Raw genomic sequence first — 21,503 nt, forward strand, 5'->3', positions numbered from 1 at the left:
GTTTGAGAAACGCTGATTTAGAGCTTTCCCCCGGGGAGGCGTCAGGAATGTCTCGACACAGGCTGGTCTGCCTCCTTCATTATTTAAGGAGCACTGCCCGGTAATGAGTCACGGCAGCCCCTCCCCTCACTGCCCATCCTCTCAAGTGGAGAAAGACAACGGTGTCATTGCAGCCTCTCCAGTCGCCTCTCGCGACAACACTCTACAATGAACACAGTCTTGTTTTCTGGCTTTGTCCTTATCGATTTTGCTCATTGATCCTCTGATCACAGTGTGTTCCCCCTCCCCCCTCCCCCTGCCCCCTTTTCCTAACGTCTCATTTCAAAGCCCTGAAGCTGCTCATTAAGTGATTCTGATGTCCTTTGCGCTGCTCTTCTGAAACCAAAGGGACGGTCCTTTGTGTTTCTTCTTCCAGCACGACGAGCACAGCCAGAGATATTCTGGGGGGGGGGGGAATCCAAAATCTAAAAATTTTTTTGGAAAGGGGGGTGTTTTGGGGGGATTTGTGATATACCTAACCCACAAGAAATAAAGAATGAAATAAAAAAATGTGAGTTGGCATATCAGTGTTTCTGATGGTGTACTGTGAGATGTCGAAATGAACAGGATGCAGCAAATGTTGTTTTTGAGGTATTTCTAGCTAGCTGCACAGCCCCAGTCTTGGAGTCTGCATAAACTCCAATGATTAATTTTCTATTTAGTTTTTTTTTCCATGATGCTAACTAAGCAGTTTATGCAGAATTAAATACAATTTCTACATTTTACAATAGCATTTTCTCTGCTGTGCATTAGCTTATTCTTGGATGTACAGGAGCCCGTTTGCACATAAAGGGATGACATTGCCCCTTTGCCATTCAGTGGATCTGCTGTATATGCCACAGGTTTCAGACAAGCTGCACAAGCTGCAGTTCTCTGATATTTTAAAAAACCCTGTAAAACATATTAGAATCATGTAGCAATAGTTTGGTATTAAATTAGTAGGTTTAACCTTTTCTTTTTTCACATCAAGAAAAGATCTTAATAATTAACAGTGTGAGTGAGGTGCCCGCAAGTGGGGTGCTCTGATTCGTCCTTCAGGGACCCCCCTTTTCGCTCCTGTGGCTTACCCACCCCCCTGTCCTGTACCCCCCAGGTGTGGCGGGGCACAGTGGCCAGGATGCGGTACCGCCGCATGCGGGCGGCCCTCACCATTATCCGCGCCTACCGCCGCTACAAGGTCAAGTCCTACATCCGCGAGGTCGCCCGCCGCTTCCAGAACGTCCGCCGCATGAAGGATCATGGGAAGCATGTCAAGTGGCCCGTACCGCCCAAGGTCTTGCGCAAGTTTGAGGAGGCACTGCAAAACATCCACAAGAGGTAAGAAACCTTGGGGTAGGGTGTGCAGATGCAGGGGTCCCTAGACCCTTGAATCAAGCTGACCTCTCTGTCGTAGCCCAGAGCGTGTCAGAGGTGACTTATGCTCAGCCATCTGGTATAATGTCTTTTAAAAGCAGCCTTGCACTGGAACATTTTCACAGCAGCTTCTGGTTGGAGACAAAAAGTTCCACAAAGATTTGAGTATTATTTACGTATTTCTCTTGGTCAGATGGTGGGCGTGGACCCTGATCAAAACGATCCCACCTGAGGATCTCCCACAGGTGAGGGCCAAGGTTGCAGCCCTGGAGCTACTGAAGGGTCAGAGGGCAGACCTGGGCCTGCAGAGAGCCTGGGAGGGCAACTACCTGGTGAGTCTGGACTCCACTCAGCGGAGTCTATATTTCACAAGTCAGGTTCAAGTCAGGTACATTGTCAGTCTTAAGAAGTTTAATGCTGTACTCCAAATGTAGACATGTAGCTATAGTGTCCAACAAAACAGGTTTAGGTTGCACTGGCTTTTCTGTTCTGTTCCATTGCATTCCAGTTAGTCCTTTATTATTGAATCGATTTTCAACAATAGGTTCAATGTTCTGTTTGGGTCCAGGTCCTGAAATGGAGAGTGGAAACATCAGGACTGTCTACCTCTTAATGCTAACCTGCAGGGCACTGCAGTTCAGTGGTTTGGTAAAAGGGTGTGGTGCTGACCTAATGGTTATCCATGGCTGCTAGCGAAATTAGCTTCAGGACTCAATGTGTAGAACACAGTCATTTCCAAAATCAGAACCCAGTAAGAGCGCACACTTTTTTTAACTGGGCCGGATCTTTTAGACACACCAGCTGGCGCTGTTAAAAGGCGTTTTAACACGGGTTTTAAGGTAGACGTGAACAAATGATGTTAAATAGCTTGGTTTGGACATGAGATCAGTGACTGTATATCTCACGGTCTTCTGAAGAGAGGGCCTCACTCTCGGATCTCATTACCTTTTCAACTTGCCACTTACTCCTCGAACCTCAACCTCCCATCCACCTTCTCCAAGCAGAATTATTCCCCCATCTCTTCCCTTCTCTGCCTCGGGCTTCCTCCACCTTATCTCTGCTTTCATACCTCCCTGTTGCCCTTTCTCTTCTCTTCGGTCCCGCCTCCAGTCCTGCCTCCACCTGATCCCTGTGTGTTTGGTGTTTGTGTCCGCAGAGGCGGGACAGCCCAGAGACGGTGTCCTCCTTCACCCTTGTGTCCAGTGAGCTGCAGCGCAAGGACAAGTTCATGCAGGTCCTCTTCTCCTGCCATGTGCGCAAGGTACTCTTCACAACACAACAACATCTGTTGGGATATCACTTTGGTGAAATAGGTGGTGATGTCATTTTACAGGCTAGGATGTCACAGCAGCAACAACATGTTGGCACCCTGGTGAAGCCGTGCTGTGTACTTTTTCTTTTTCCTTGTTATCCTCTGCTGACCTTCCACCAAGACAGAGGCCCCTGAAAGCCCCTGAAGGTGTGGTGTTGGCACCATAGTTTACAATCTTCCCTCCTGTTTCCCAGATCAACCGTTTCCACAAGGCAGAGGACCGGGCAGTGATGATCACCGACCGACACCTTTACAAGATGGACCCTGTGAAACAGTACAAGCCCATGAAGAGCATCCCACTGTATAACGTGCGTAGACCCTTTTCCTCAAGCCACCCCGTACTGGCCTCTCAGTCCTTGTGTCAGCTGTGTGAGAGCCTTAGGGTGTCTCTAGGCTTTCAGTTAACACCCATACACCTTTAGTACAAACGGGCTTGTAGATCCCATGGGGATGGGTTCTTTCATCATTCTCTCCTGTTATTTTAATCTGATGTTTTCAAAAGTCCACATCCTGTCAGGTCCTGTCAGCTCCTAGGTAGACTAGACTAAAGCTAATTATATTATATAAATAATCTAAGTAACTTGATTGTTGTTGTCTGAGAGCTCCTCACCGATTCCTCATCAGCCGCTTCTGTTGAAACCTAAAGACTAAGGGAAACCTCACCTGGTTTGACACCTATTTTCCTTTCTGATGTCATCAATGCCACCAAGTCCAAGACTAAATCTAGTGATCTCTCAAGTCTCTTTAAAAGGAGTGTGGGTTTCTAAATGTTCAGATTGGACCTTTTTTTGTCCGTCTGTGATTGCAGAATTCAGTATCAAGGATATGTCTTCAGAGGCTTGTGGTATTAAAGTAACAGAAGTTCAGGCTTGGATTAAGTTCGACACTCTGCCTCACCCCACCAAGCCCAAATTCCACCCTGACCTGATGGAGGATTTGCACTTCCTATACATAAGGAGCCTCTGCCAAGTGCTTTTCAACTTACAGTTATTGAGCAGGAGGTGGTTTTTATTTCATCTGGCATTTCATTGGCAACAGCAGAGAGCACATTTTTTTTTAGCACGTGCTTGGATTTCGCACTGTTAAAGGCAGCTGTTAACAGCTATGCAACAGTGCAGAAGGTGGGTTTACATCAATTAGCAGACAATATGTGTTCAAAATATCCAAATGAACAGAGGCAGTTCCCTGAATGTGTACCAACCAGAAACGGATTTTGGAGTAGCCATCATAGACAGCATTTTCTTGCTTGACAGCTTCATCACGGGGTGCATAGTTAATTGAAAACAAATCAAAAACTGGACTTTACCTGTCCGAAACGCTGCAGCTCACATAATGAGACAAAGGGTAGTAGCTGAGATGATTAGCCCCTGATCCAGCTGAGCAACAGGGCTGGCCGCCATTTCAAGCAACGCCTGCTTGCTAACCTCCCAGGCAGGAGGGGTTCAAGCCTGATTCTTGAAAAAAGAAGCAGCACATCGACAGCCAGGAGATCAAGCTCTTGTTCCTCTGCCTCTGTCATGAGCGTTAAATATAGACTTGTCGAAACAGCAGAGGAAAAAAAACCAGAGATCAACACCAAGGACACTGGCTGGCCTTCCCTCGGATGACTAAGTCTTCCCCATTGTTCCTCTCAATGGTCCATAATGCAGTGTATTTATAGGCTGAGATAATGCACAGCGAGGACAGCAGCTTCCTGGGCATGAAACAGCAAGTGGGTATTCTCAGTGTCAACAGCAGAGAATGGTGTTGTGTGAGAAAGATGAAGGCTGGCAGAGCTGCAATCATAAAGCATGGAGGATATAAGAACTGCGCACAACCTAATTTTAAGTAGTAAGTGGTTTTTAAAGCTTCAGGCAACTAAGTTTACAGGCCTGAAAGATAGTGAAGGCACTGTTGTTCTGGATTTACAGACTGCTAAAGTGTGTCTGGCCGTGAAATTGCCACAAACTAGAATTGTTTGTTTTGGAGACTCCTTTGATTCATATGAGTTAAGGCAGGAGGGCAGCCCTCCTTCTGTCGGACGTCTTGGATTGGAGCCAGAGGAGAATGAGGGTTGAGGCAGTGAGGGAGGAATAACACTCAAGGTGAGACACAAATGGAGTGACAGAGGGACTGATAGAGGAAAACAAATGGAGGGAGGCATTAGATGGGAAGATGGGGAATGTGGTTTTGGGAGGGGGAGAGTTGATTAGTATAGGAAATGCCAGCCCAAAATCCTGATTGTGACTCGTTTATCATGCTGATATTCAGGACCAGGCTCCCAAGATAGATTGCCTTGCTAATCTTTGCCATGATAGAGCCTTGCTAGATTCATGCAGCTGTCAGGGGCGCTCAATATCAGCATCCCTGATCCCACCCCCCACCTTCCCATCCATCCCTCTTTCCAGCGTTGTCATGCCAACCTCCCTGGAGACAGGGTTGCTATGGAGACGGAGCTGGAGGAAGGATCAGCTGATGTCTGGTACCGTTCAGGCATGTGCTCACAAATCGGCTTCCTCCATTTGCTCTTTCCTCTCCACAGGAGTGTTGACTCTCCTGTCCTTTGTCCACTTTCCCCTTTCCATTTTGGGAATGGCTTACAAACCACACAATTCCCACTTCTTTCCGATTTTAGTAAAACACTAAACCTTTTAGGGCTTTCAGCTTTCAGGAGTTGGATTCACTGTGTGCTTTTCTGTAAAAACCCAGCTGAACCTGGACTCAGTACATCAAGTTATTTTATATACCTAACTGCCAAAAGATTTTATACAGGGAAATGCAGAGCTATGTATAGGTGAAGACGGCATATATGTAAGTGAATATGAGTTGGAATGAGAGGCATAAGCTAAGGATATCTGTTAGAAATGATGGGGCTGTCTAGTATATCCTCCAGTGCTAATATTTTTGCATATTTACGTATTTATGCCTCAAATGGTTTTGTACATTTACTCATTTGTTGTTTTAAAACCTGATGTTAGTATTTAAAATATTTTTATTATTATTTGTCTAGGGCAATCAAAAAGTTTAACTTTCCTTTGAATAATTTAATTACCCTACTTTCCTTTAATTTCGTTCTTTTAAGTCAGGTCAATTAACTCCTTTAATTCAGTGTTTCAACATCCCCATCCAAATCTGGAGAGGCAGGGATTGCACAGCATTGTGAGAACTAGCCCAAAGGAAGAGAGTGGATTGATTTTGAGCTGTTGCCATCTCCGTGCTTTGTAGCATATCCGAAATCTGAGATCAAGAACTACCGAGGAGGCTGAAGGGGGTCTTGTGTCAAGAGCAGCCAGATACTGATTTCACGGTTTTTAGCTTCCTCCTGTTTTCTGCTGCTAAGAGCTGCATATCCAGCTCTTTCCTTAGGAAGACATCTGAGAACATATCAAACTGACATTGGTGAATGCCCTTTAAATAAGTGTAGTACTCCCCCTGCTTTTCTTGATTTCAGACGTGGATAGAGATACATTTGCAAAAACTGTTTGAGCAGTTTTAAAGATTTTACTCATCCGAGGTCTGTTGAGGCAAGACCTGCTTATCGCATTGTCCCCACTTTACAGCCATTCGGCTTGGTCTTGCCTGTGTGTCCCCTCAGACACTTCAACACAGTCACCCACAGTGCCTCTTTCAGCGGGTGAGTTTGGTTGAGGTGAATGGTGATGGGGGAGAAAGGGGGTGATTATCGGGCATCACCCTGATGGAAAGGGGTCAGTCCAAACCCAAAGGTATTTAGCCATCTTTCGCAAACATGACTGAACCTATGTCTGGGGTCAAGATACAGGCTTTTGGTATAACTTAAATGTCAACTTCTGCATAATAACACTGCATAGAATGTGTTTCTGGTGTGGGTGTACAGAATGAATCAGCTGATTATATAATTGTAGATACTTTTAGACCAGAATGTATGTTCAGAGATCTGAGAACAGGTTCTAAGATCAATAAACCCCTTACAGCTGACTGTGCATGGTAAGCTAAATGGCATCCTTAGCAGTGACATTTTAAGCATGTAATGAGTTCTGCACCAGCTTTCAAACCAGTGCAGACTGAACACTGACAAAACTGGATCTGAGCAAATGGCATTGCGTTAATAAATTACAATGGAATATACATTGGATAGTTTTGCATAGGAAAGAAGGATTTTAAAGGGAAAGGAATATAGAGGTTCAAAGGCAAAGAACCTTTTGCTCACTCACTATGTGTCTACTTACTGAATCCCTATGTGCTCTGTCTTTAGGGTGTGATGTCAGATGTCAGAGTAAGAACATAAGGCTGTTCAGCCCAACTCTTCCATTTTGGTTTTAAATGATCCAAAATCTCATCCAGTCGTTTCTTGAAAGATGCTACAACATGGCTGGGTAGCTTGATCCATTGTCCCACAACCCTTTGCACTAAGAGGTTCCACTTCTTAAGAGGTGACTCTGCAGCTAGTGGTGTTACATATTGTAGTTTCCTATAATTTGATACAACCAGATGCATCATTGTTCTCTTGATCTTGTTAAGTAATCAGTTAATTAAGGAGCTGATTGTAGATTTGTTACTGGTTTATTTGGTTGATGCTTTTATCCAAATTGACTTATATTCGCAACGATTTATTAAGCTGGGTTTTTTACTGGGTCAAATCGGGTGAAGTACCTTGCTCAGGGGTACAACAGCAGTGTCTCACCTGGAATTTGACCCCACATACTTTCAGTTAGTTTCAGTTTCAGAGTCCTGAACCCTGACCTCTGCTCCCCCCCACTTCCTAAAGAAAGAGACGAAGCAGGGGGCACCTGCACTTGAACGAGGGACCTCTTGAGCTGCAGTCAGATCGTACCTCAATGAAATAATATTTTGGGCTTGTCCTGAACTGGCCTGCTACACAGCAGGCTAGAACGCTAAAAGATTTGATCCAGTTTTTCTTAATGGTTTAGTTCCAGCAGACTCACTGCAGCATTGACTGGCCTTGGGCAGATTTCCATTCTCTTAGTGGTGTCAAGCCTGCCAGTTGTTGTGCCTCGTGTCATAGAAGGGCACACGCATTAAAAGGCACCGGGCCGTCTATCAGTCAAGCTGTGGTTCGTTCAGGGTTTTACGGGTTATATTTCCTGGGGCCTCCATCATTGTTTTAGGTAAGCGAGCGGATAGGTGCTTTTAGTGTATCACAGAGGACAGTTGTAAAATATGCAGAACCACAAATTGAAGTACATTTGTATGAAATAAAACCTGCTCAGAAGATTCGTGTAGGAAATGTTATATACTAATAGAAGCACTTTATTTGAATACAAATGGAGGACGTTTGAGGCGGCGGGGCAGGGGAAGAATTGCTGCCTCGCAGTGTTGGGTTCGGTGCCGATCCTGGGGCGCTAATTGTTTGTGGAGTTTGCATATTCTCCTCACGTTTGTACAGCTTCCAATCCAAGAGCTCCAGTTTCCTCCCATAGTCCCAAGACATATGGGTTGGTTAATCGGCTTCTGGGAAATTTGCCCCAGGTGTGAGTGTGTGTGTGTGTCTGTGTTTGTGCCCTGTGATGGACTGGTGTCCGGTCCAGGGTGTGTTTGTGCCTGTGTGTGCCCTGTGATGGACTGGTTTGTGTGTGTGTGCCCTGTGATGGACTGGTGTCCTGTCCAGGGTGTGTGCGTGTGTCCTGCAATGGACTGGTGTCCTGTCCAGGGTGTACCCTGCTTTAAACCTGTTTCTTTTCGGGATAAGATCTGGCTTCCCTCACAACCCTGGAGTGGAAAAAGCAGTTAAAAAATGGGATGAAAGAATCGATGATCCATCTGTAGGTTTCTAGCCAACTGTACTAGACGTGCCTAAGTTGAAGATATGACCAGAACAAGCAGGTTGTCACAGGATGGAATTAAATCCATGTAGATCCTGTGGCTGCGGAGTGACTTTACCAGGAAATGCCCTTTTTTGAAGTGCAGCTTGATCTGTGTTGTCTAGACATCTCTGTTTAAGGCCTGAGTTGTGTCATCCATTATCTTAGTCATTCATTAGCCATGAGTCCTGACGTGCTGGGGCACAGCTGAAGGGATGAAAAGATGGTCGCTTTTAGTGTGCTTTGTTCTAAAAAAGTCATATCTTCTGGAGCATGTATATACAGTATGATTTATATCTCGGATCATATGAAGAGTTGATTTTGGATCTCTGGCCTCTGCACATGTTTTTTTTTTTTCCCCCATGTTGGTTCACCAGTTTGAATTGGAGTCCCGGGGGAGAGGAGGGAAGGTGTCAGTGGATGGAACGATCCCACTGATAGCAGGAAATCAATGGGATGATTACAGTGCAGCAGCCTGTGCAAAGCATGTTTCCATCAAGCACCCAAGGGCAGCAGAGCACCCTCACACAGCCTACCTGCCCTGTCTGCTCAGACATAGGCCACTGGGGTCAGTGTTCTGGGGGCCCCCTGAAACACCCCAGCTGACAGAAAACCACACAAGTTCAGTGGTGTTCAACCTACCGTGCGTTATCATATGAGGGTCCCTGGTCTGTAACCGCAAAGAGACATGAACCAGTCATGAGCCATTCACTCTGCATTGTGCACTCAGCCTCTCCAGAGCCCTGCAGATCACAAACTTTTAAAGCTATTCTCTGAGATTTTAGCATGTTGCAGCATTTTTGAAGTGTAAAAGTTTTACACCTTAATCCGTACTTATTATTTTAATGGGTAAACTGCGGAGGAGAAGAAAAGGCTGGTGATTTTGCACCATCACCATCCATAATGCACGTCTTCCCTCTGACCTGCGGCCGGCTGTGTGTAACCTGCCTGCGCCCTCCTGCTTCAGGTGACGGGCGTCAGCGTGTCTCCGGGGAAGGACCAGCTGGTGGTGTTCCACACCAAGGACAGCCGAGACCTCATTGTGTGCCTGCAGGGCATGGTGCCCGCAGGGGAGAGCCGCATCGCAGAGCTGGTGGGCACCTTGGTCAGCCACTTCAAAAGGTACTGTGTCAGCCGGCCTAACACGTGGAAACACTGTCCTGCTTCATGCCGTGGTAGTATGGGGACTGGGGGACACTGAAGGGTAGCAGGCATCCTTTCTGACGAGACTTCAGTCAGTCAGTTTCGGTTTGGTATCAGATTTGCCAGACTGGTGGGGGGGCAAGGGTGGGCTGAGTTCCTGACTGCGCTGGGAGCTTTGCAGTGCCGGCTTTATTTATGTTCAATTTGTTTATTGGTTTTTCAGGGAAAAGAAAGAGCATTACAAGGTACCATATAAAATAATGGATAAATGTGAACAATCATCATGGCATGAAAGATGAAGTCCTGGTTTTATTTAGAGTGGGAGGTGCCTTGTTTCCTTCGCCTAGAGAAAACAGACTGACATGTTTATGCAAAGACGAATTTTCGCCGGACCTGTTGGAGAAGAGAGACCGAGTGATGCCGTGCGCCTGTGTTCTGTTTGCACTAAGCTCCCCCAGAGGCATCTTGGTGACAGAGAGCAGCCAGGCCAGGCAGTCCTGAGTGCAGTGAGAAACACAATTTCCTCTTCCTCCTCACTCTGGGGTTTTTCAGATTTCACACAGGGGTGTCTCTAATGTATACAGTTAACCTTCATGTAGTGATGCTATTCTTTATAAAGTCGGCACATTCTTTTGTAGATCACGACTTAGAACCCCGTTCCTTTTGGGGTAAAAGAAAGAGGTTGTTTAGGGGCAGCCATAATAGTTGAACGCTATATTGTTGTGCATTTGATAAATAAACTTTGATTTGATATTGTCCATTGTCAGGCTGTCTGAGATTGAGACACGGCTGACATGAACATGAAACACGCAGGTCTCTTCCTCTCTCAAATGGAAAACAGTGTGTTTTTTTTCTTGGAGGACTGCATGAAGGAAAGGGTTATTACTGCATGGGTGTACTGTAGGTTTGGTTTTTCAGCACTGCAGCATAACAAATGCACTGCCCCTCCCTCTCTGCTGGGGAAGCTGGGGTGCTATGAAATATTTAAGGAACACTGCCTGCTGTGTTTGCCTGCACTTTAACTGGAAGATAGAGAATGAACATGCGCAGCTGCTGAGCTGAGAAGATGCTGTGCTGATTCTGTGCTCTGTCTCTAGGGAGAGACAGGCCAGGGCCACTGTGAGTCTCAGCATCGTACCTGTTGAGCTCCCTATCCCTGGCCTGTGCCAGGCCGTTCCCTGGAGTAACCACTGGATTGCTCAGTCCACTCCATAAAGGTCCTCACAACTGCATCTTTCCCAGCGCAAAAGCTGCTGATCACAAGTTGATCCACTGCGCAGGTCCACAAGTACGTTTTGCATTTGCAAAATGATTTTTGGGTTCTTGTCACCGAGTGAAATGCAGCAAAGAGAAATAAAACGTTCTGTTTTGGATGGAATTGTATCAAATCAAAATGATGGGTGTCATTGCAGGCTTTTGGTTTTCCTTTTACAAAAAGGAACAAACTGTGTATCCCAGATGTTAAACAGAAGTGGTCGAATGGGCCTGAGGACCGAGCCCCTTATGTAGCAAACGCAGCTCTGTCAGCTATGTGCAGTGGATTGTGTGCACCAGACTATGGGGTCGGTTCCTTGTAGTTTTATGTGCTGTCCTCAGAACTGGTATTCAGTATTCCTTGTTTTTCTCAGTTGATCTCCGTCAAGGCTGAACCCAGGTTTCATCATGCTACACCAAGAGCCTTTACAAGCTGAGTTGTTGTGGAGCCACAATTTTAATTTTTTATCGGGGACAATTGTCTAAACAGGGTTAATATCCAGTAATCCAGTACAGTGTGCCCCTATACAGATATTCTGTAAACAAGTACTCTCCATCCCTTGTCGTGTAGATCCCCAATCTATTGCATTGCGTTTTTTCTCTTTTCCTTCGAGGAGGAGTATAACCCATTTAGTTCTCAAGACCTGTATAATGAGAATGAATTTTAATTCAGAAAGCTCCAGGGCATTGTTAAAGACAAACACTTTTTAAGACTGCGTTTTTGCCAAAGCACAGTGGGAGAGAGGGTGTCCTTATATTGCAGTAGCTGGAGATGGTCTCTTTGCGTCCTCCCGTCTCTGGGTCATGACTCAGCTGAGCCGTGCTAAATTGCATCGATCCCATCTGTCTGGACGTGATTGCACACTGCCCGGCGCTTGTTGTCTCTGTCTACCCTTTAAACCGAGGCGGGACAGCCTTGCCAGACTGGGAGCGCTTTCTCTCTCTGTATCTGCGGGCGTTTGAAACGCCACGAGGAACACATCGGCTGTGCACTGGAATGTTAGCGATGCCCCCCCCCTGGCCTCCATCTTCCCGAACGCACAGACCATTGCCTGCCTTTATTTTCCATAATGATTTGCTGCCAGTCAGCTTCATTGATATGAATCACCTAGTTTGCCGGGCCTTGTGGGCAGCAGGCAGAGGGGATAGCAAGAGATTGCACTTATACTGCTGCAATCAGGACTGTCCGTCTGGGTAATTAGACTTTTTGTTGGAGCATGCTTTACCTTGGCGCCTTGTGTCTCCCAAAAACTGTTATCTTCCCTCAAACGCAATTTGAACAAATTCAGTATGTCAGTGTGGTCACATCAGCATATTTATAGGGCTCCGTGTCAAGGAGAGATTGCCAGCTCAGTCAACCCATGCTGCACTCCTTCCCAGGCTTGGAGTGGCAACACAGATTTCACAGCTCCCGGTCTCTGTGCGTGTAATTTAGACACCAGACAATCTCCCTCTGTCCCTTTACCACACTCAGCTGTTGGGGTGTTCTTGTTCTTGTTTAAGTTTGGTGCATTCGATTATATAATTTGGAGATTTTTCCTGCACTCGAACAGACCAGGGTGCCCTCATGGTCCGGAGGCTTCGCCTTATTGTACAGGTCACAGAAAGCAGAATCCCAGCGTGTTTATTCCGGCCAGTGGACCTGAATTCAATACACACTAACACCTATGGTCAATTCATCCATTTAACGAAGGTCGCCTCGAAAATATAAGCATCAATACGTGGACAGTAGTATTATTAATGATTGTTATGATTATTTTAGTTGTTCTTTTTCAGGGCGACACTGGGCTGCAGCAGCAGGGTTTCTTCAGGCAGTGTGTTTGTCAAGGTCACCTCTCCTCCCGATTTGGAATTTCAGACAAGCTGAGTCTATTTTGACCCTCCCCTTCCTCATCATCCCCCCCCCCCCCCCCCCCCCCCAACACACACACTTTTCTCTCCCAGTTTTTCCATCTCTCACTCCCACTCTCTCCACTCGTCCCTCCCTCCCTCTCTCACTCTAGCTACAGATGCGGTTTCCCCTAGCAACCGGTCGGTACAAGTTTTTTTTGTCTCATATTTACCCCATTAATAACACTCCTGCCTGAGAATACTAATGAAGTGCTCTCTTGTCACAGCGAAAGGGGGACAGTGAGGGTGAGCGCGAGAGGGGAAGAAACTGTTTACCTTCCTCAAGAGGGGCTTGCATCAGATATTCAGTCCAGTGCACTTCCCCTCCCCTTTCTTAAACAAAAGCAATTATTATAATAATGGTTATGATGATGAGAACTGTGCACTTTTAATGGGAGAAGTTACTAGACACACATGTAGCCATTAGGCATCCATGAGTCTAGCTTCCTTATCTCTAACCAGTTAGCTGCATGTGCTGATCACCTGTCATCCCCTCGGAGCGCAGGGCCTGTGAGCTCCTCGGTATTAAACATCCAGACTAAAGACCTCCTGCCCCCCCCGTCTCTCAGCTCTGACGCTGCAGCCCTGTCCTCTGTCCTTCTTGCACCTCCAGCACCCAGGTCCCAGCAGGCTCCTGCCCCTCTGCTCCCTCTTGGCTCTCTCCCAGCTGCTTCGTTGCCATTCTGTTCAGAAGCTCTCTGCTGCTCAGTGGCCGACTCGGCAGCACACAGCGCTCGGGGAAGTGTCGCTGTTGCAGAGCTGGATCTATAGAGTATCTGCTTTTCTCCATGACCTACTTTTTCCCAACCGCCGCCTCCGCGAGTTTCTCAGCCTCCTCGTCTGGCCTTAGCCAACCCGCCTGCCCCCCCCCCCCAAGAGCCTAGCACTCTCACCTGGGGGCCCCTGCTGCACAGCCCCACCTGCACCCCATCAAGTCCCCGCCCCACCTGGGCAGGTAGAGGATGTCGTGTTGAGACAGATCGTCCCTGCGTTTGTATTTCTCCCTTGCCTCAGTTTCTCAGTTGCTTGGAGATAGATCAGCGCTTTGTGAACAGAGGGGGGTTATTTGCGAGGACTGCCTTTATCAATCAGATCAACACGTAAAGAAAATAAGATTTCTGAATTTCGGAGGGGACGTCCTTGACCTCGGGATTGCAGATCTTCAGAACGTTTTTGCGTTTTCCCAACTCTCTTCTTCCTCGAGTACCAGAATGGTGCTCAGTCTAAGAGACAAAAATTACCAGTCTTTCAAACGTTGCAACAAAAGCTCCCAAAGCTCATCTCTGTGAAGCTAAACAAGTGCAAATGTAGTGCAGTTGGACCCATGTGATCCCCAGAAATAGGAAAAGTCTGAAACGGAAAGTTTTCCTAACCTGAGGCTCTTCTGTGAGAGAAAAGCTATAACCGAATTTTTGATTCTTCAGGTTTAGGCTCTGTATCCTCCAGGGGTCCAAGCTGCTTAACAGACAGTACAGCCTGAGTTCCATCTGTTGTCCCTCTCCCAGTTCTCTGGACTGAGTACTGCACTACGTCCAACACTGCTGCTTCATGCCGTGCGGTATTGCTGCTCGTCTGATGCTTCCCTGGCCCCAGATTCATTCCCCTTAATTGAAAGCATGGCAGCTTTTTATTTTGTCTTTAAAAAAAAAAATTTATGCTAAATTAATGAACAACCTGTTCTTTACATGTTGTATACATGTTCTTTTGCCATTACATAGGAAAACATGAGAATAACGCCTTCGAATGTGATGGCAGCCATGTGTCTTCCTTAAGACATCTGTCGGGACACCTGCTGAAGCCTTAAAGAACAGACTGAGCTCTGGGCAGTGGTCACGTCACCCCAGGACACTGGGGTCGTCTTGTGTGTGGTGGCTCTGGTGCAGCATTGTCACAGTTTCCCATCGGGATGTCGCTCTCCTGGAGCAGCATCCCAGAGTGGCGAGAGGAGTCACTGCTCCTGCTGCTGGAGGGCATGGCTTAACGGCTCTGCGTTTGCTCAACAGCCACTCCTATACCACAAAGTACTGGGCTGTGATGCATGCCCTGCCCTCACTGCGCTGCCTTTCTAAGAAAAGTCCTCCTCCCTTCTGCATCCTGTCTCGGTAACAGCCAATGTCTCTTGTTTGCCCACCTGCTTAAATAAAGGGTTAACATCTCTTAATCAGGGTGCCGTCTTCTGCAGGACCACATGACATGCAGGCAGCATCTCCTGCAGGTGCACTGCAAGCCATCCTCTCCCGGAGCGGCTGCTAATTGTACATGATCAGCAGCTTTAGTCAGTACTTCTGCCTCGGTGCTCTTCTGCACCGACCTCCTTATTTCTGCAGTCGCCTTCCTCAGGAGAGAGGGGCTCTGTGTGAATCAAGAGACATCTGATGAACCTGGCATATAAAACTGCGGGAAGAGAAGGAGGTTATTTTCCCCTTGTATGGGGAAGGTTTCTGCACCCTTGTGGGAGTCTGGGCTGCGTGGTGCGGTGCCTCTGCAGCGAACGTGAAGTTCATGCTTTTGGAGCACTAAGCCCATTTCATAATGGTTTCATTTACTTGAATTGGCGATTTTGGTGAAAACAAACCCCTCCGCTCTCTGTGCAAAATTGTCCGCCTCTACATAGAAGAGGAACTGCTCCCTGACAGCCCCTTACGTAACTGTTACTAATGAATCTGAAAGCGTGGGAGTCGCGATGGCAGGAATGCTCATCGGAACTAAAAAACGCTTTTATATACATTACTGAATTGATGCCGGGAATTATTTGAACCTTCAGCACAAAGGGCTTAGACAAGGTCTTTATGAGAGATCGTTTTATTTCTGCTCCACAATCTGTTCCCAGTGTGCTATATAGAACGAAGCTTCGTAATCTGGCACTGTTGCTGTGCTATATTTAGACTCGTAAAAACTGCATTTTTCAAAGCCATATATCTTTTTATACTGTTAAAAATGAAACGCTTATTGTTTGAGTTAAAACCACAAAGAGTTTAAGTATAGATTTATTTTAGTCTGAGTGGTATTCAGGGCAAAGGCTCAGGAGTAGATTAGAAGAAAAAATAGTTTACATCCTGTAAATTGAAATCCATTAAGATTATGAATACTGTATGAAATCAGGACCATATAACTGATGTCAGATCACTGGCCCTGCAGGCAGTTCTCAGTGGATTGTCTGGAAAAGTAATACCAGGCTGTTAGAAAACAGCCAGCCTGGCTGGAGCTCCACCAAGATTCACGAACTGTATGAGATCATTTTAATAATAAAGAAGCAAACTGTTGCTCAAGATAGCTCAATACTTTGCAGTAATGAGGTTGCCACTGAAGGATTAGCATGAGTTGTTTCTATGTTCTCTGGATCCCACCGAAAATAAATAAAAAGAGTAAGACAAAATCCATTAACAAAGCACGCGCTGCCAAACTAGCAGTCCCCCTCTACTCCAGAGAGGTCTTTTAGATCAACACTGCGAGCAAAGACAAGGAAAGATTATTAAGGAAGAGGCCAGTCTCCCCTTTCACCTGGCGTCCCCCTTTCTCCTAGTTCCTGGTTTCAGAAATGTAACTAATGTCTTGCCAAGGGAGCGAGGGTGAGTGTTTTCACAGCTTTATTGCAGGGAATTTGCAGTGTTATCAGAAATATGCATGGATGCTTTCCTCTGTGCTCTGCTGGACATGTTAATCCTGCGTGAGCTGAGACATTAATTTTCTCTTAATGCAGTGAATGTGCTTTAGAGGTCTGGTGGCTCTTTTGTGGGAAGTGGTAAAGCATACTTCCACTGCTGTATAGCATAGAACTGGTGTGCATCACGTTAGTAAGGAAAACCTACAATTCCAGAAAGAATTCCTATTTGTTTTCAGCGTTTAGTTCCTTTCATTTAGTTCCCGTTTGGGCTCAGGTGTTCTTGTTTTCTCTGTTGTCTCCGGTTTGCGCTTCCTTGTTTGATCAGTCAGCGCAGAAGCCTTGTGAAGACGAGCAGGTGGGAGGGATGGGCTGTCTGTCGGACTCAGAGCCCCTGGTGGGATCGCTTCCTCACTTCGTCTCTCTGCTCCGACTTCCCACATTCCTCACAGCGGTGTCGAACCAGACGGGGGGACGGATTGTTTGTTGAGCAACGGGAAGGAAAGTATTGATCATTGGAGCCTCATCTTTTTCACAGCTCACAGTTGCCTAGGAGCGAGCATCTGGTGTTTTTGTAGAACGCTGAACGCAGGGGTTCCGAGTTGGGGGTGTTTTTTCCAGTGTCAGCCTTTAAAAATACGGTGCGGAGTTAAACTACGGTGAAAGAACAGCCACACGTCTTAACACACAGTGAAATCCTGGGACAGCTCGATGATCCCAGCGTCACGGGTTCGAGCCCGTGCCGTCTCAGAAGCCAACGCTGTCTGGATTGGGCCCATGTCCACCCCAGGCTCAGAGCTGGTCGTCCGCGGTTCTCTGTTTCCAGCTTGCAGTGGTACAAGCCAGAGAAGCTCCACACTTCCAGTCAGCTGGCTCTGTGGGTCAGTGTGTCAGAGGAGCAGGTCTCAAGGTTCTCCAGGCGGCTGTGGGGGTCCTGGGCAGAGAGCCGAATCTTAAAATGAATTAGTGACTGCAGATTGGGTTAGTATATATTGAAAAATATTTTTTTTAAAGCAGGGTAAAAGCATAGACAAGTGGTAAAACAAAATATAGACTTGGGGAAAAACAGAATTTAAGCAGAGTGTGGCTAGGGCTTCACAAAAATAAAAGATGTCAGAATGCTGTAAATTTACTATAGTCAACTTTCTTAAAGGACAAGACTGGATTGTTTGTACAAATGCCCCATAATTGCTTCCATGTCTTTGTGTGAATGGCATCCTGTAGTCATCTTGGTAATACCTGGCAAGATTTCGAATTCCTTCCATTCTTTAGTCTTCTTGCCTTGTTGCTTTGGCTGTGGCACGTGACACAAGGTCCAGAGAGGTGCCCTGCCTCTGACACCCAGCTTCATAACATTTCTCCAGGCTCTGATGCCCTGCTATTGTCAGCCCATTGAGAGTGGGCTGCTTTTAATCAGCATTTGCACTAAAGCAGAAAGCGGTTTAGTGAGATTTATACTCTGTATTGCCAAAATAGTATAGTTTCGGATGAAAGTACAAACACAACGAATAAATGTCCCATAAACCTGGAATAGAGAAAACCAAAATCTGAGATTTAGTAGAGTGAGTTAAGTTGTTGCAGGCGCAGTGTGCCGGTTCTTATGCATGAAACTGTTAACATCAAATTTCTTGATAGAACATTTTGTATAAATCTGCCACAATTACATGTCAAAGAAATGGAGAATACCCGTACAAATGAGTTGAGAAATTCAGATATGCTGGAATAGCACCGCTATTGTTGCGTAGAAAGATTTTGAATGTGCGCTTGATGAGTTTTTCTGAGTTGCGTAGTGGGATGGGGGTTGCTTTGTGCTCTGCAGGGTCGGACCGACACAGAATGACCCTTCCTGCACATGTGGTGCTGGCTCCCTGCGGACTCGCGGTCCTGATTCCTGCCCACAGGCCTGGCACTGCTGGCATCCGAGGGCAGCAGGAGCCGCATTCTCACCCTGGACGGGCACGCGGCCGGGTGGATCTGCGTGTGAGCGCATCTCAGCAGAGCCGGGAGACAATTCGAGCTTAATTAGTCCCCCAGATCTGTAACAGGCAAACCCTCTGGCGGGCAGACGCAAATGAATGACCCCTCTCATGCAAAAGAGTTAACCAAGAACTAAAATCTCAGGTATTGTTTCCTGTGTTGTTTAATATTAATCGTCTGCCTTACCATCTGCAGTCTGCCTTTTGAAATCGCTAGATTTTAATTATTCTCCTGCATCTCTCTGACTGCAGTCGATTATGTAGGGCAGAGTTTTTAAAAACTGGAATGCCTCTCCGATTCAGCAGGGTGGGGATGGTTTGCATGCATGGCACACCGAGGTGTGTGTATGTGTCTCTCTCTGGGATCCACCTGTCAAAAGCACAGTGCGTCCCAGTGGAGCCGGAGAATGTAGGGCAGCACGCTGGTAATGTGGAAACATTGACTGACGCTCTCTGTGAAGGGCACAGTGCAAGCTGATAGAGGCTGGAGCTCTCGCGAAGCTTGGGAAATAATTGATTTTTTCTGCATAATATGTTTCAGTCAGGACCACTGTGTTCTCTGGGGTACTTAATCAGCACACGGCGGGGGGGGGATTCTGGGAAACCGTGCTTGGTGTGAACAAAGCCGATGTGGGCAGCGCTCCGAAGACAGACTCATCACTGTACAGAGGCAATTAAAAAAAAAAAGAACAGACTAGCGAAAAGCAAGCCTACTCTGTCAAACATCTCAGAAACGTATCCTAAGATGACATAATGCTCTCGGCAGTGCCAGGAAGAAAACGGAGAGTGGGGAGAGACTTGCTTCTGACAGTGTTGATTTCGTTTTAAAGAATGTACAGCGGCGTGGGGTTCCGGCACTGATTTTACAAAGTTAGCTGAAGTTTTCATAGGAGTTAATATCACTCTGGAGCAAACATGCTTATTTTGGTTCTTTACCAATATTCATTAATTCGGTTTATTGAACATGTTTGTGGAGTAGCCTGGTCTTGTCCTGTATGCTAAGGCAGATCTATCAGGGCTCAGGGGGCAGCAGTGTGGAGTACTGGTCAGGGCTCAGGGGGCAGCAGTGTGGAGTACTGGTCAGGGCTCAGGGGGCAGCAGTGTGGAGTACTGGTCAGGGCTCAGGGGGCAGCAGTGTGGAGTACTGGTCAGGGCTCGGGGCAGCAGTGTGGAGTACTGGTCAGGGCTCAGGGACAGTAATGTGGAGTACTGGTCAGGGCTCAGGGACAGTAATGTGGAGTACTGGTCAGGGCTCAGGGCTCAGGGGGCAGCAGTGTGGAGTACTGGTCAGGGCTCAGGGCTCAGGGACAGTGATGTGGAGTACTGGTCAGGGCTCAGGGACAGTGATGTGGAGTACTGGTCAGGGCTCAGGGACAGTGATGTGGAGTACTGGTCAGGGCTCAGGGACAGTGATGTGGAGTACTGGTCAGGGCTCAGGGACAGTGATGTGGAGTACTGGTCAGGGCTCAGGGACAGTGATGTGGAGTACTGGTCAGGGCTCAGGGACAGTGATGTGGAGTACTGGTCAGGGCTCAGGGCTCAGGGACAGTGATGTGGAGTACTGGTCAGGGCTCAGGGACAGTGATGTGGAGTACTGGTCAGGGCTCAAGGGGCAGCAGTGTGGAGTGATGGTCAGAACTCAAGTGCTCAGATTCCATGTGTGTATCTCAGGCAAGGTTTCCCTTCCCAGAAGACTTCAACAAACCCAGGTGCCATTCTGCAAGTGAAAAAAGGTCATTGGGACCTTTGCTTTTATATTGGCACAGAAATTAGGCAAGTCCTGACCTTCAGCATTGGGGGTTACGGCTCTCCGCTGTGATAGGCAGGCCTCTCCAGCTGTATTGGCGCAGCCATTTTCCAGCCATCTGCAGATTGAATCCCATTAAAAGGGAAATCGCATTTGGAAGAAGAAGGAGTCCTTCCACACAGCCTGCCTTATGCCTCAGGCTCCTGCACCTCTGTACGGGACTGCGGGCTGTACCGTCACCCCTGGGGCAGGGGAGAGGGAGGGAGCGGCGGCAATCAATGGCACGTGCCGATTGGCTGGCGCACTTTCAGCAGCAGATGGAATAATCACCAGTTGCCATGGTGACGATGAGCGCCATGGCACTGATGTCTTCTGTAATTGCCCAAAGAGCAGAGGTACAGTATGGCTGGCTCTGAGATAGTGCTTGTGCGAGCGAGTGAGCAGCGTTTCGGGAGGCTTTGTTTATTGGGGGGTCACTTTCTTTAAAGCGCCAGAGAAAGGTGGCGTTTTCCCCAGGCCTGCTTTGGCGGTGAAATCTCCTTTGAGTTTCCCCCCCGCCACACTTTCCACCTTGTGTCCCGTTCCGTTTCCAGCTGCTTGCCTTTATCCTTGTTGCATAAGCCGTTTAAAGCTCCGCTGGCCAGTGGTCTTCAATCCACTGATCCTGCTTGGCAGCGTCCGTAGTGCCCTCAGAGTCACCGAGGCTCTGGTGTGACGTGTGCTTAATACTGGGCTCGGACCTCAGCCTCTGCCTCTGTCGCCTGCCCCAGAAGTGGGCTGTTAATCTCCCAGAGGCAGTCTGCCGCCTCCCACTGCAGGATCGGGAGCCGCACTCGGCTCCTGGAATGTGCCACTGTCTTTCCTTCCAGTTGTGAAGTTTGCCTGATCGTTTAATTAACCGAGTTACAATGCTGCTAACCGAGCTCTGATGCGTGAAATAGGAAACTGTACCTTAAGCAATTGTTTTCTGTAATTAGCTGTCAGAACCCTACTGTATGTATCCATATATACGTCCTCCCAGCCATTTTCTAATGGCTTGATCCAGTTCAGTGTGGAAGGGGAGCTGGCGCCTGTCCCAGCAAACAAACAAACGGCGCACAGCAGGATACACCCTGGACAGCATGCTAGTCCGTCACAGGGCAGACACAGACACTCACACCAGGGCCGGTTTTCCCAGAGGCGTATTCACCTACTAGCATGGCTTGGACTGCGGGAGAAGGATCCGGAAACCCACTAGAACATGGAGAGAACATACAAACTCCACACAGATAGCACCCCAGAAATTGAAACCCGGGGCCCCGGCGCTGTGAGGCCGTAATGCTCACCGCAATGCCACCCAAATCTATATACGTCTCATAAAATAGTCCTACAAGTTTCATTGACCTCTTAGGTTGAACCAAAAACTAAA

At 47.3% G+C, this 21,503-nt stretch overlaps 1 protein-coding gene across 4 annotated transcripts in view; it reads left to right on the forward strand.

Annotated features, from left to right (window-relative positions):
* Window positions 1-21,503, forward strand: part of myo1d (myosin 1D) — a 75,825-nt gene that overhangs the window by 52,364 nt on the left and 1,958 nt on the right. For 3 of the 4 annotated variants that reach the window (XM_088622876.1, XM_088622875.1, XM_088622873.1), the window contains exons 17-21: window positions 1,133-1,356; window positions 1,586-1,724; window positions 2,549-2,653; window positions 2,899-3,012; window positions 9,452-9,606. In XM_088622876.1, coding sequence (XP_088479002.1) covers window positions 1,133-1,356; window positions 1,586-1,724; window positions 2,549-2,653; window positions 2,899-3,012; window positions 9,452-9,606 — 737 coding nt within the window. Of the gene's footprint in view, window positions 1-1,132; window positions 1,357-1,585; window positions 1,725-2,548; window positions 2,654-2,898; window positions 3,013-9,451; window positions 9,607-12,657; window positions 12,800-21,503 lie in introns of those variants that run through there. The other variant, XM_088622874.1, reaches the window with a different exon arrangement.

This window comes from Lepisosteus platostomus, chromosome 28 (genome assembly GCF_059453375.1).
Source record: "Lepisosteus platostomus isolate fLepPlt1 chromosome 28, fLepPlt1.hap1, whole genome shotgun sequence".
In the NCBI taxonomy this organism is placed as follows: domain Eukaryota; kingdom Metazoa; phylum Chordata; class Actinopteri; order Semionotiformes; family Lepisosteidae; genus Lepisosteus; species Lepisosteus platostomus.